Source organism: Cornus florida, unplaced genomic scaffold (assembly GCF_030987335.1).
Source record: "Cornus florida cultivar Cherokee Brave unplaced genomic scaffold, ASM3098733v1 CherokeeBrave_3.0.0_Hap2_Chr11, whole genome shotgun sequence".
NCBI classification, from domain to species: Eukaryota; Viridiplantae; Streptophyta; class Magnoliopsida; order Cornales; family Cornaceae; genus Cornus; species Cornus florida.
The window spans coordinates 101,348,117-101,364,047 of NW_026775581.1; the positions used below are offsets into that span (position 1 = coordinate 101,348,117).

At 35.6% G+C, this 15,931-nt stretch overlaps 2 protein-coding genes across 2 annotated transcripts; one reads left to right on the plus strand and one right to left on the minus strand.

Moving 5' to 3' along the window:
• The first annotated feature begins 1,435 nt into the window (after positions 1-1,435).
• LOC132285856 (pollen-specific leucine-rich repeat extensin-like protein 1) lies at positions 1,436-3,612 on the plus strand. The gene has a single exon (XM_059788087.1). It carries the CDS (start codon positions 1,596-1,598, stop codon positions 3,351-3,353), a length of 1,758 nt encoding a protein of 585 aa, XP_059644070.1. The 5' UTR covers positions 1,436-1,595; the 3' UTR covers positions 3,354-3,612.
• Positions 3,613-4,728: 1,116 nt separating this feature from the next.
• On the minus strand, positions 4,729-15,046 carry LOC132287129 (PHD finger protein ALFIN-LIKE 4-like). Its single transcript, XM_059789639.1, has 5 exons — positions 14,706-15,046; positions 14,576-14,608; positions 7,056-7,284; positions 5,900-6,035; positions 4,729-5,376 (listed from the first exon to the last, which is right to left on the minus strand). The coding sequence occupies exons 1-5, from the start codon at positions 14,800-14,802 to the stop codon at positions 5,107-5,109; spliced, it is 765 nt and encodes a 254-aa protein (XP_059645622.1). The 5' UTR covers positions 14,803-15,046; the 3' UTR covers positions 4,729-5,106.
• Between the last annotated feature and the right edge of the window lie 885 nt (positions 15,047-15,931).

The following is a 15,931-nucleotide window of genomic DNA, read 5'->3' on the forward strand; positions in this document are numbered from 1 at the left end:
GTTCCTAACAAAATTCTGGTTATTGATTAAATATAATTGTTAAGACACCACCAAAAAGTAGCAGCTACTATAAATCTTCATGTAAGAGGTACCGACGTTGCACTTTAGAGGTAAACAACATGCCATTATTAGTTTTGCAGACAGATTGTGCCCCGGGAACTACCCAGTGTTTGAGGCAAAGAAACAAAAATGACAGAGAGAGAGAGTTATGAAGGAATTGCGTACAAGTAAAGATTCGGTAAAAATTTTCATTTATATTAAAAACATGAGATTACAATATTCAGTCTCCAAAACCTCCTCTTTCACTTTCTAATATGCGACTTTTAGTATTTTCTCGTACCATTCTCTACCCCAAATTTATATACATGACTATAAGAGAGTCCTAAAATTGAACTCACCACCGCAAAAGAAAACGGGTAAAATTTTTTAGTCTCAAAACTGAATCACGGCTAACATATAAAATTTTATCAAGTAGTATTATTTTATAGCATATTTATGTTCGCAAAACCTCATATTGAACTGTCAGATGTAAATGCGACTATCATCCATGTACGCGTTTAGATGTCTGGTTGGACATGTGAAGTTGATGTGATACTTCAAGTTCATTATATTATACTATTATATTATCTATATATATATATACACACACACACATGTAATACGCTATTATGCCCTTGTTTTTGTTACATATGTACGCGTTTTTTTGGTTATATATATATATATATATATATATATATATATATATATCATTTTTAATTTTATTTTCTGCCATGGCTGCTGATAGGGACTTCAGCTATAGAGAGTTAATATTTACAATAGAATTGATGAATTCTAATTGCGTTAAACATGGCACATCTGTTTTAATTAGGTTTGGTAGTTAAACTTTAAAAATTATAACCAACAACAAACAACCCACTATCATTTGAAACAAAAGTGGGAAAGTGAGAGGCTGGCTAGTGTGTACGTGTGCTCCAAAATCATACCCTTCATTGATTCCATAATGCCAACATCAATCCTCTCATCAATACATTCTTCAATTTGGCCATCACTAAATCAAGTACTACTAAATGTGAACTTAATTAGAATTAGAGCAGACCTCAACTCAAAACTGTATTAACTAAATGTGAACTTAGTGTAAGAAATTATTTACTTTTTAATCTTAACTTAGTGTAAGAAATTATAAATTTACTCGCGTGATTTACGCAATCCAGTCGAAATAATCATAGTATTGATATTAGAGTTGACCGTGATTAAGCTTGCTTAGAAATTAAAACACAGACAGCAAAGTGATGATACATTCATTGTACATATACGACTACTTTTCTTCATACTTTTCTTGCATGGCAAGAAAATGGCCCCACATATGATTAAATTATTACACCATCACCTCTCCATTTCCAACCAATCAAACATACCTTATTCAAAACTCATGCTTAGTTTATTACTCGTAAGTTATATAACCAACCCACACAAAAGCAAAAAAGTAGAGCTACCAAACACATTACAACCAAAAGCAAAAGCAAACCCAAGGGTGTCCCAAAAAGCTCACTTTTCTCTGCTCTCTCGTCAAAAGCAAACCAAACATACCTAAACTTATGGAAGAAGATGGGGAAGATTTGCCACCATTTTGGCTCCAAAGCTCCACCAATCTCCGCCGCACCGACCGCCGCCGCGGCGGAGGCTTATCCTCTCTCTTCCTCAACTCTGGAGTATTGATCTTGCTCTTGTTGGTAACTGCTTTTGTTTTCATGTTTTTCATAGTTCCTTCAATCCAATCCATTACTGCTCATGTTTATAGACCAAACTCGGTGAAAAAAAGCTGGGACTCACTCAATATAATACTAGTTCTCTTTGCCATAGTCTTTGGATTTCTCAGCAGAAACAAGATTCATGATGAAAACAGTTTTGATGAAGATCAGACGGTCTCTAATGTCAGAGATCAAGTCCAGAAATCAACCCCATCAACACCACACCAATGGTATGAGTATTCGGATCGGATGGTGTACAATTCAGATAGCATGGGTGGTGGGTTGAGGAGGGCAAGCAGCTCATACCCAGATCTACGTGAAGAGTCACCGTGGGTGATCAGGGATGATCGCCGGCGATGGTTTGACGATACCCATGTCGACGGTTATCGGATTTCCGACTCCGATCACCTTCGTCGTCGACGGCATCAGCCACAAGATGTTGATTTATTGGTGAGTAGTACTCCTACCAAGGAAGTTCCATATGATCCAATACGGCAATCACCACCACCGCAATCATCTCCACCACCTCCGCCGCCGCAATCATCACCACCACCATCACCACCACCAACAGTGCCAATGCCAGCTGTCAAACAAAAGCCAAGGCGAAATTATCACCATCAAAGTGCTGCACATAAACAGAAAACAAACACACAAGTGATGAACAATGATTTAGAACCCAAAAAGTCCCCAGCAACACCAGTAGTGCTGACTTCACCACCGCCTCCGCCCCCGATTCCATCATCCCAGTATTATTCCGAGCAAAATGTCGGCAAAAGTAACAGAAAAAGAAGTGGTGCAAATTCAACTAAAGATTTCTTAACCTCATTCTACGATAAAAGGAAGAAGAAGAAGAAGCAAAGACAGAGAAGTGTTGATAATTTCGAAAGCCTACTTCAGCCTCAAGATCCCCTTTATTCACAACAACAACAACAACCACCACCACCACCTCCGCCGCCGCCGCCGCCGCCGCCACCACCGTCTGTTCTTCCTAATCTGTTTTCATCCAAAAAGGGCAAGAATAAGAGATTTCTTTTTGTTGAACAACAACCACCATCTCCGCCTCCACCTCCATCTATGGCGGCGCGTGCATCCAGAAATACAAGCCAAATTCCACCAGTCACTACCCACAAACCATTTTTACCGGTACAGATAAGTAATTTCAACAGCATAGATGAGCATTCAAACAGTGGATCTAAGACCCCTTTGATTGGCAATGAGTCGCCTTTGATTCCGATACCGCCGCCTCCACCGCCGTTCAAAATGCCGGCCTGGAAATTTGTGGTGCAAGGTGATTATGTTAGGGTACTGAGCAACCATAGCTCGCGCAGTGGGTCTCCGGATCTGGAAGACGTCGAATCTCCACCGAGCAAGACATCGACATCAGCTGAATCAAGTGAGATAACGGGCGGGATGATCGCCGGAGATGTGATGTCGCCGTTGTTCTGTCCGAGCCCAGATGTGAACACCAAAGCTGATAGCTTCATTGCCAGGTTCAGGGCTGGGCTTAGGCTTGAGAAGAACAATTCTATCAAGAAAATGCAGGGGGTAGGACTGTCCAACTTAGGCCCAGAAGCCACTCAAGAGACAGGCCCAAGTCAGATTTGAAGTTAATTTATTGCTTTTTTTTTTTTTTTTTTTTTTTTTTTTTTGGGTATTGGCCTTACCAGGGGTGTGCTGATTTGGGTTGTTCTAACATGTACAAGAGTTTGCTTACAGATAGATTATACAGAGAGAGTTGATGATGAAGATTAATGGTTTGGGGGCTCTGATTGTGTTTTTTTAAGTTGCTTTTGGAGTCCAGTAAGTATTGTATTTCAAAAAAGAATTGATGATACAGATTTGTAATATATGGAATTGTTGTGTACATTGTATGCATGCGTTTTTAGAATCAATGGGTTTATTCTTTTGCCAGATTGCATTGCAAGTTTGTAAATGATATATATATATATATATATATATATATATATATAATACTTGGAATCTAGCTGTCTTCAATAATACAAAATGTTGGAGAGAAAGAGAGAGGGAGAGAGAGAGAGAGAGGTGGACTGATTCTACTATATTGCATGTGATAGAATAGTGAATGGTCAATAGTTTTAAGTTGGGAGTGTGATGTTGCTTTACAGTTAATTATCACTATGATAATGCTTCTCCTAATCCATGGTTGTTAGATGCAATTATTTACTTGATTTGACATCTCTTTTTAGAAAATGGTGAATTTGGTTAAAAATAGAGAACTCAAATTATGTACCTAATCCTAATGTTTAACATCAAAAGCTGAGATAAAGATAAGAGAAATGCAATAAATTTGTCAAATTCCAACCAAATAATAAGTTGTGATCATTTCCAAAGTAATTGGGCAAAAGACCAGTGCCTTGTCCTAGTGCAAAGCAATCATGGGCAGATGATATAAGTCAAGTCATAATTAAATAACATGAACAGAAAACAGAGAATTGGAAAAGAGTGCTGCTATACTTTTTGATTCGTTTTTTTATTTTATTTTTTATTTTTTTGGCACTCCAATCATTCAAGTTCAACAAAGACTCTTAATTAACAATGAATAAGGACAAATTTTCACTCCTCCAAAGTGTTTTATCATTTTCCATTTGGAACAAAAGTAATATAAGCTAAGACTGAGAATGCTTGTTTAAGCATACTAGCAAGTTTAGCAACCACTCTGTGAAATAATGTCAAAAAGTGTCCTCACATTTTTTGTAACAGGAATAGATTATAATTGGATTCCCACAGGGAGTGTTTGGCAACAACAATTAGCTATTACAGGTATAGGAACCTAAAACTTGTGCAGGACAAAGTCAATTTATTTTCTTTGACTTAATCTTGGATGGTTTTGCGTATTCAGAAACCATAATATATTACATCATACCTGCTTTTTAAGATGCCACCTACAATATACACACACTAGTTAAATTAATTAATTGCACCAAAAATTGCAGAAACAAGAATAAAATACTCCAAGGCATAAAAACATTAAAAATAAATAAAACCTACATATAAATCATATTGTAGTAAAAATATCGAATCATAGGAGATTCAAAAGAAAGAAAAAGAGGAAAAAGCAAAGCCAGCCAGGAGCCACAACCATCAGAGATTAAAATTCCTAGTGTTAATTCACAAGACATCATGACTAATTGTTCAAACAAAACAGGGTACGAATTGACCATTCTACAAACAGATAGTGCTGTACTGAAAAGTAAGATCCCCTAAACCAGAAGTAGCCATTCACAAGTTGTGCTTAATATAGCACCCAGAAACAAAAGGAGGAACCTGACTGACAAGGCAGTTAGCAGTGTCCCACCAAGAATTACAAAAGGTGAAAAACCATATATTGCAACTTGTGTCAGGGGCGAACTCTTTTGTTGCTGCAAGATGGGCACTTGTATTGCTTGATGTGCTCGGCCCTAGCTGGGGTGATCTTCACACACTTGCCATGGAACCACTTCTCACACACGTCACAACAAATCCAGAATTCATCCGATGCATAGTTGTCTCCACATGCTCCACACAAGGTCTCCCCGTGCTCATCCTCATCTTCCTCGTCCAAGCCCTCCTCTTCATCTTTTGGCTGCATTTTTGAGTATTTTCCCAGAGATTCGGATCCCCGCTGATTCTATCGATCAAAAAATAAAAACCAATGAAAACTGACAGTAAGCGTTGTTCAAGGATTAGCAGATGTCATATTTGTAGAAATTAATGAGCACAGCTCTCTTAAGTCCAAATATGAACTTCCCCTTAATGGATATGCATGAAAATACAAGCCAATGAATCCCAAGAGCACACAAAGACACAAGAACATGAGACTAATATCAGGAATGAAGCCTAATTGGAAATGCCCTCGTACAGGATGTAACTCTAGAGGTAGGAGTTACTTCCCATCTATTCTCACAAGTCATAACCAAAACAAACAGCAAATCTAAGTTGAGTTATGCCAACTATAGGCGTGCTGATGTCTAAGATCCAACTGAAATGTATAAATAAAACTCAGGAGAGATTCGTTGTCACCGATTAGTGACAAAAATAAGAAAGAGCAAATGAAGGTGCTTCCCCTAAATTTGGCACCAGCATATTAGTCGCTATCCAGATAATTAAAACTACTTAACCAAAATTGAACTATTGTGCAAGTGTCTTTTTACCGGTTTAGAGTTTGACTTAGATTTGTTGCTACTATGATTTGAGACTACAGATTTCTCCTTTTGTTGTTTCTTTGCAGTGCCACTCACAACTTCAAATATTGTAGGGAGCTCATTCATCATACTAAAAAGCCGCTTCCTGCACCACAAATGATTACAAATGGTTCAAACTATAGCATCTCACTAAATTAACCTAATTATAAACTAAATAAGCTGGAACACCAGATGCATTACATGGCAGCAAAAGTAACACAAAAATCTAAAGGCAGTTTCATTACTGATTTTCTAACTATTTATGAGGACACAACTGGTTTTTCCAGTATATAACACCACTACAACCAGGTCCCATCTAAGAGATATACGCATTTGCGGCTTCTCTCATGCAGCACATTTTTTTTCCCTCCTTTTTGACTAGTAAAATTACTTAAGACGCCAAATGGGCCATAACGCAATATATAAAACATGAAGAAACAAGGAAAACAACAGTTATAAATGTCAAACTTCCATGCCTTGTTACAAAGTTTTCACCTTTATAAAAAGCATTCAAAACTTGGATAAAATAAAATATGTGTCGGTTTATTTTTTAACCATTTAAAATTTTAAAATGGTGCTAACCTTTAAGTATCAATAGAGGGACGGAATCTTTTGTATCATAATATTGAAAACAAAAGAAATGTAGAAAAAACCACAGCAAAGTTCTCTTGTTTATATGACCATGAATTATGTAAAATGGACTAGTCTAATATCTGAAGTATCCTGATCTTATTTGATACAACATGCATATGGCCTAAGTACAAATTATGAAGGCACCATAACAATTAAGGGCTGCCAGAATTCAAAAAAGGAAATAATATGTTCAAGCACTAGCGTTCTGTTGCTACAAGGATTCATGATCTAACTCTACCAACCACCAATTTGTCCCCTTTTTATGTGCTGTGAAGTATTGAACGACAAAGAAACTCCCCATAAAAAAAGAGAGATCTGAAATTTAAGATCAACGAGTTCCTAGAAAATCACTAGAACAATATGACCTTGAGAGTACTGATTTTAAGTTATTCATCTACTGAATACATTAACAATTTCCCATATCCTCTCTTTTCTACCCCTCCAGATTGTGTAAGATTGACATTGAGAAAGAGCAAACAACTAGAAGATGTACCTGTCAGCTTTATCAAATCCAAATCTAGCACCAAAATAGAAGGCAACAGAAAGCAACCATGCATCACTGTGGACAGCAACTAAAGATAACCAATCCTTTTCTTGCATCCCATCTCTAGCAAAGTTAATGCCCAATGCAGGCTCTGGTAGTTCTGGAGGCACTTCTTCTGCAGGTAAATTGACCTCCCATTGCTCATTGGGAAGTCCATACAAGCACAAATTCTCCTTCTCTGTACATCGAAACATGAATATATTCCAATAATTCAAATACAATACAAAGCAAATTAATCACTATGAATTAAAAAATAAAAATTAAGAAAATCTCTAGTCGCCACAAAAAGAGCAATCAACAACTGCAAAAATTAAACCATAAATGTAATAATACAGGATTCAAGTTTAAATTTTGAAAAGTCTTCGTAAATCCAATTTTTATTATTATTATTATTTTAGAAGTTAAAGAGTATAGGTTAAGTGATAACCTAATTTTTTCCTTCTTTTTTTTTAGCTCTTTCCTTGTTACATGTCAAGAGGCGAGATTTCGGCGCACTTAAAAGTGCTCTTCTATTTTTTTTTTTTCCCCTTTTTGTTTCTTTTAGTAGATTTTTTTTATTACAATCTATGATACAGCATTTTTCATCTTCGTTTTACTGTTTGCAAGCATCAATATCCGTCTTCAATATTGATTATAAAGCTTATTACTGCTCTTGAGACATAAATTTGATTGATTGCTAAAAAAAAACAACATAAAAATAATATTACGAAATAATTCTAAAGTAGTTACATAAAAATTGTACAACTATGATAAAAAAATTTAAAAAGGAAGTTTCTGACTTTGTTGTGGAATAAAGAAAACAATGCCTTAAAAACAGTTTCCTCTTAAAATAAGAAAGTTCTCAGTAGTGATGGTCAAACCAAACCAGTTTAGAAGCACAACAGCCAAAACATACTGATACTTGCACCATACAAGCCAATAAAATCACAAGTCATACCACAGTTGCCAATATATTAGCCACCCACCAACATGATACTTTGTGGTATATGAATATATGTGCAAGTAAAAAATAAACAAGTTGTCTTAAGAAATCTCTAAATTATAAATAAATGTGTTTGAAAGTTGAAACCTATGCGAAGAAAATAATGTTTTGGTGCAAGCACCAAAGCAAGCTAACATGCGGACATCTATGTAACATAAAATCATTATTTTAGTTTAGAAAATAAATTTAAAAAATTATATAATATGAATATTTAGTAGTGTTCATGTGTCAATCAATGTATTTTGGGATTCAATAATCCGACGCTTGGACACATATCTGTACCAAACACATGTACCTGAGCCCTTTAACAAAAGCGGATCCTCAATATTCTCTTACTCCCAGATACCAAACTAATATGTACTCCTAAACTATTGCATGGAAGGACCACATGTGGGAAGAATAGTCTAAAATATTTATAAAAAAAAAAAAAGGAATGGTAGTATCAGGAACAACGACAATGAAACACGTCTCAAAGACATGTGAACACTGAACAGTGCACAGCACGTTTTTATTTGATAGTCCAGTTTTATTGGAACTTAGAAACGACGACGACTAAAAAAAAAGAGGCATTGCCAAGAGGCTGTGATATGAGAAGAGTAAGTTCTATCACATTAAAAAGACACACTAGCAAAGAACAAAAAAGGTTGTGTGCTCTAACTGAAGTCAATCGGTTAAGCTTACCATGTTGATCCTCACTGATGTGAATGACAAAGTAAAACCAAAGAAAAAGGGGAATTGAACAATGGAAAATAATGAATTAAAAAAAACTAATAATAATAAAAAAGGAAAAAAGAAGAAGGAAAGACTCTTGTTTAAAATGAGTTTCTCAAGCCTTTCAATTTTCAAGTAAGATAGACAATCATGTCACATTTTGTCCTGCCAAAACATATGTACTAGACGATGTTGGCCAACCCGAACATAACCCAATTAATAACGGTGTAAAACTCTTCAAAATGAACACCACCTAATTATAAAATGGGTGACAAAACATGACCAGTTTAATAAAGGGGTTCTGTCATGTTTGTATTTACATGAACCCAAGCCAAATGTTACCTATCTAACTGCAGATTTCCTGACATAGTAACAAGCGAAGCATGAAAAGGTTTCCATACCCAAGTTATTTTTGCACAAGTTTTAAGAAAGAAACAACAAATTGACGTCAAGATTCAAAACTACCACACATTTATCAGGCGGATGAGTCAAGTTTCAAAACAATGACAAAGAAAATAACAAAACCCATTGATCATATGCCCAAGACAATAGATTCCCAGATATACAAATACAAATTGTTACGACAAACGCAGCAAACCCAAGAAACACAACAGAAAAGTAAGCACACCACAAACAATAGAACGCAAAGTGTTTTAGTGTGGTTGGGCAAAAGCCTACGACCAAAGTGAAGATCCGGCGAAAGTTTTCACTATGCGGAAAATAGGAGATTACAAGTTTCAACCCCAAACCCTAGCTCTCACCTCTTATCTGCGATTTTCAGTGTCTCTCAATATCCCACTCCGAATCCTAAACACCCTTATATATCAGGCTACAATAGAGTCACGACCCGCAAGCAAAAACGGGTCAAATATTATAAATATGCCCACACAAAGCTCCATCACAGGGTCGACGGGTAAAAAATGGGTCGCAACACAACCCGGAAACCAAATTCAGGCCACAACATCAGTCATCACATAAAATATATATATATATATATATATATATATAGATATATATGAATAAGAGAGAGAAGTCTCCCCAAATTAAAATCAAAGGTACGGTTCTGATCCAAAATATAAATCCAATGAGAAAGCAATAAAATAAAAGGTTGATAATGTTGGAGTACAGTGATTAAATATTAAACTCCACAAATCAGATAGGTACAAACTTGTGAAATATAGCAACTTCAAATGAAGATGAGAAGAGGAAGGAAAAACAGAAGCCGCTGTTCTTGTCTCTATGTTCAAAACTTTATGAATGAGAATAAGATAAGGTACAGGTTTTCATCCACTCCCATGTGTCCCTGAGAAGACTGTTGGACTGATATCTGCAGTGCAAGGCCGTGATCTAGACCCAGAAGGGGGGTGAACCATGAATAGGTATCAAATTTAACTCTTAACTTCAATAGATTTTTAATTATAATTAAACTGACAGCGATTTACAAATCAAAGTAACTATCAGGCATATAATTCAATTCATCCATAGCAAATACCATGCACGTGAGAATCTGAAACAGTAAAAGTAACACAATCGCACACTAGAGCACAACAATTTTTACTTGAAAAAAAAAAAATCAAACAAGAAATACCACAAAACCTAGCTAGGCTGATCAAAACACACAAAGTGAGAAAAAGGTTACCACTAAGTTACCCCACTTTATTCCAAGAATTCCTTAGTCCCTCCTGTCTCAGACTCACGCAAAATCAACCCAAATCCTACAACTATGGATCTGTAGACAAATCCATTCCTTATGCAACCTATTTCTCCATGGATTTCCGTTTCCTCACTAGTTACCAAAACCTGTGTCTAGGGTTTTTGTTGAAGACCTTTAACCACAGGAACAGAGAGTTCAACAACTGAATGATCCACTCACCATGCTCGATGTATGATTATGGATGCAGAAAAACAAAGTTCTTGCAATCAGAGGATTACAAGGATGCACAAAACAAGATGAAATGAATGCTTGAATACTCTATTATGCTCTATTCTATCATATTTAGGTTTTTTGAGCTTTTAGTGTCTTTGTATAGAAATTAAAGTCAGAAAACAGTAAGGTTTTTAAGTGTTTCAATTCAAAAAGGAAATTCAAGAACCAAACTGTTAGATTGATTGAGCCAAGTCAATCGATTGACACCAAGGCAGCCAGCTTCAATGGATACCTTAAAGTCTGTTGTTCTTTTTGTATTAGGATTCTGATTTGTTTCCTTTCTAAACCATAAAACCTGGATCGCTATATGCATAAACCCTAATCAGTGAGTGTCCCATTTCAGGTTGCAATTACCTTTTTGTTTTTGCAAAATTGTGAAATTCTTAATCTGCCCTTGGACAAGGTAACATAACCAACTTAACTAACTAGACACTCTAAAATAAATAAAATTACAGACTCCAATTTTTGCCCTATTAATACAGCTTTACGTAGCCTTGGGTCATAAATTTATCATGGAAAAAGAAATAATCAACAGGTCAGTGTAGGACCATAGGTTATTCAGCTCATGCCAGGAATCCCAAACATGACCTTTCTGTTTTGAATGTTAGCATTAACCCAATTATGTCATGAAAATGATTTACGGCAAACCAAAACCCCCCTAACTTCATTCCATGTACTCAGGGTTTGAGTCGTGTTGGCATTTCGTGTCAAGAATCTTCCATCCCCTCCCTCCATCCCCATACCCATCCCCATCGAAAAAAATCGAAGAGCTAAGTTGCATAAATAAAATTGTTTCGAGCCATCTATTAATCAACTTCATAAGATAGGCAGCTCCAACCATGGTTAAAAGAAGACTATGCTTTGTCCTTCAACAAACTACTAATAATTCCATATTATGAGTATCCAGCATTCCACAAAAAACAAGTTGTGATTCTGAATCAAACAAAGTTGTCATTACAGTTTGACGTACAGACCAGTACCCTCATTAACATACTTCTCTTGATCACATAGAGATGGGGTCGGCCACATGAATTCTCATTTCCCATTCTTTCCTATTACACACCATGTCCTCTATTAAATTTAGATTTTTCAAGTAATTTTTAATTACTTCATCCCACATGAGTTTTGGCCAGCCTCCTTGTCACTTACAGTCTATTCTTCCTCTTTTTATAGGTGCATCATCGGGCCTGCATTGCATATGACCATGTCACGCAAGTCTATTTTTCCTAATTTTGTCATTTATAGGCGCTAGACCTGATGTTCCCCTCACACGTTCGTTATTTATCTTATCTCGTCTAGTGATTCCTATCGTGCAACTTAGCATCCTAATTTTCGCTACATGGATGCGTTGTATTTGTGTCTTTCTCAACGCCCAACACTCCGCTCCATACAACATTGTCATCCTAATAAGCATTCTATAGAATTTTCCTTTATTTTATTTGGTATTCATTTGTCACAAAGGATACCACTAGCTAGCCTTCATTTTGTCCACCCGACTGCAATCCAACTTACTTCATCATCATCTATCTCCCCATCTTTTTGTAGTATTGATCCTAGGTAATAGAAATAGTTCTATTGAGTAATTATTTGGTCTTGAAGTGTGATATAAATATTGTCATCATTTTCTATTATATCAAATGCACATTCCAAATATTCCGTTTTAGTTTTACTAATTCTTAGGCCCCTTGACTCTAATGCTTTTCTCCATGGTTCTAATTTTGTTGCTAAGGCTTCCTTAGAGGTATTTATTAGTAACCATGGGATATTTTCTTGAATATCTTTCTTTATTTCATCTAATATTATCGCAAATAGGTATGGACTCAACACCGATCTTTGGTGTAGTCCCACCTTTATAGGAAAGTCACTAGTTTCCCCGCATATAGTGTTAACTCTAGTCAATATCCCACTATACATGTCTTGAATAAGATTTATAAGTCAATATAGTTTTGTTCGTATATCCCACCAAATTACGTCCCATGGCGTTCTATCATATGCCTTCTCTGAATTTATGATAACCATATGCAAGTCCTTTTGTTTGCTCTTATACTCTCCTATTAGTTGTCTTATCAAGTATATGGCCTCCATAGTGGATCTACGCGGCCTAAATCCAAATTGGTTGTCGAATATTGATGTTTCTTTCCTTAGTCTTCTCTATTATTTTTCCATAATTTCATTGCGTGACTCATTAATTTAATTCCTTTATAATTTCCTCAATTTTGTATATCACCTTTATTCTTATAGATTGGTACTATTGTGCTTTTCCTCCACCCACTTGGCATCCTTTATTCTCTTAAAATTTTGTTAAACAACTTTATTGATCACTCAATGCCTATCTCTCCTAAAATTCTCCAAGCCTCTATATGTATGTTATCCGGTCATACGGCCTTATTATTTTCCATTTTCTTAAGTGTGTCCTCTACGTTCTTATTATGGATTTCATTTACCATGCCTATGTAAGGTTCATTACTTACGACTTCTTCCCTAGTATATTCCTCATCTAGTAATTATTGAAACTATTCCCATTTTCTTAAGTGTGTCCTCTACTTTCTTGTTATGAATTTTGTTTACCATGCAAATGGGTTCATTACTTACGACTTCTTCCCTAGTATATTCCTTATCTAGTAATTATTGAAAGTAATTTTTTCATCTTTCTAATATATCTTTATCTTTAATTAGTATTGTTTTATCTATATCCTTAATACACCTAACTGGATCCATGTCTCTCATCAACCTCTCTTTATATCTTTAATACACCTAACTTGATCCATGTCTTCAGCCTGTTACCCTGCTTCACCCAAAAAATAATAATAATAAAAAATGTACAAAGGAAGCACAAATCATTCATGTGACATTATTCAAATAATAAATGTATCATATTCATGTCCTCTTATCCAAAATGATTATTAAACATGGAAGCTTCGGAAAGAATATTCTAAGCCAGATTCGCACTTTCCTTAATAGAATAGCATAGAAGCAACAATTATTGTTGATTAGCAAATTTATGCTTGAAATATAGTGCGAATCAATGGATTAATAATCAAATGCACGTCTTGTGATAAATCAAACAAAATAACATCAATAAGATAAGATTGATGAGTTAAAAAGAAAAGAATGAGAAGACATAGTCAGTACATATAAAATAATTCTTAAGGGGGCTCATCTTGAGTTCACCATGGAAAGAAATTAAAGGCATGCAAGAGGCACTAATGGCAGAACTATTTTGGTCCCAATCTACACAGGCTCTTTTTCCGCTAAGCAAACAACAGTTACACAGCCTATTTCAGCATACAAAATCCTAAAAAGGAACCTAAAACAATTCAGATCAATGGTAACTACTCCAGTTACCTAACTGGTCATAACCTTCAAATGTCTATCACCCATAAGCCCAAAACATTTGTATGTTGTATATCCCTATCAAATGGACTGGTGCACATCCATTCAAATAAACCAATACACAATATTTTATCTCTTCCTGATTGCATAATAAGTGATAGCTACCCACACACAAAACAAAACAGAATCATAAATGGCAATGCAAAAAGAACCATCCCAAGAGGGAGACAAAAGAAGAAAAAATGATCTATCCTAAATTCAAAATTTACAGAACTGGAGGTCAGTAAATCAACAAAAACACAAAATCAAGCTTCACACACACACACACACAAACACATCGCAGCTTCAGAACCGAACTGACGAATGAAAAAAAAAAAAAAAAGGAAAACACAAATAAAACAAAACAAAACAAAAACAGCTCTCAGCTACCACTAGTAACTGCATGCAGACGTTGAAATTTTCTAAAAGATATACATATAATTAGACGTGTTAAAATCTTCAAGAGAAAACACTAACCAGGATCACACTGCTGGTAAAATTCTTCAACATCTGCAACATCAAAACACTCCGAAATTTAGTAAAAATGAAAATAAAAATAAAAAAGCAGTTGATAAAAACCTAAACATTCAGAAGCCTAAAAAAGAACCTATAGTGAGAGCTTTGATCATGCCGGCTCGACGACATTTGAAATCCCTAAAGATGTCTTCGACTGTGCGAGGACTGTACTGTGAGCCTGTGTCCATTGTATTGCTTCAGAGTATATATAAAGTCAAAATAAGAGAGTGAAATGTTTATAGAGGATTAGAAAATGTCGAAGAATAGCAGACAATAAGATAAATTGTGAGGTCCTTTTAGACGATTCTGTTGAGAATTGAAGGTTGGGACTGAGACTCTTCAGAGAGAGAATAAAAGCACGTACAGGCCACAGGAGGAGGGAGAGAGATAGAGGGGGGGAAGAGGATGGGGCGGACTTGAATCTATTCGTAATAGACCGGTTAACTATATTTGAGAGAATGGTGATGAGTCCGAAAACCAGATTGATGCGTACAGGTAGATATGGACCCTAATTTGCTAACGTGAGCCGTGGGGTAATGGGCTAGTCAGTGATAACGAGACTTGTTAATTTTCGGGTCGAACCATGAGAGAACAACATGGGCATGGTCATTTTCTATTCTCCAACGAGATAAATTTATCCGGAACTTGCCTCTTTCCATAAAACTGTCAAGGAGTTCTTTCACTTGGGGATTGGACATTTTTTTCATAAATTTTTTAAATTTTTTGTTCAAAAACTCAAACGGAACCACAATATTGCTCTTGATAATATTTTAACACTCAACCTCAAATCATACCATATGAATTAATAACTATTTTCGCAACCTCAAATCATACCATATGAATTAATAACTATTTTCGCAACCTCAAATCACACCATATGAACTAGTAACTAAATAATAAAACATTTTCGAGTTTGAACATAATCACTTCTTCAGATTTAAATACAGATGCTATTCAAATTTCATATATTTACTTTGTTCCTAAAGCCAAATTGGTGATAGTTTTCAAATTTGAACATAATAAACTTCATCAAATTTGGAAATTTGGTATGAACCTTAATTACATTTTAAGGTCCTATCCCATAGGCTTCTCTCATCGTATGCATACTCTAAAGTCAGAATTAGTCACGTCTTGTACGCGAATATATGTAGATATTGATGGAACATCACAATCACTTTCTCTTGAGATTCAATCCATGCAATTGTCTATTATATTATCTGCCACAACCCAATCGCACCGTGTAAATATTATCTGTTTTTGCACACTTTCCTGCGGATGCTCACGATTTTTGGAAGATCAGATAATCTCGGTTATACC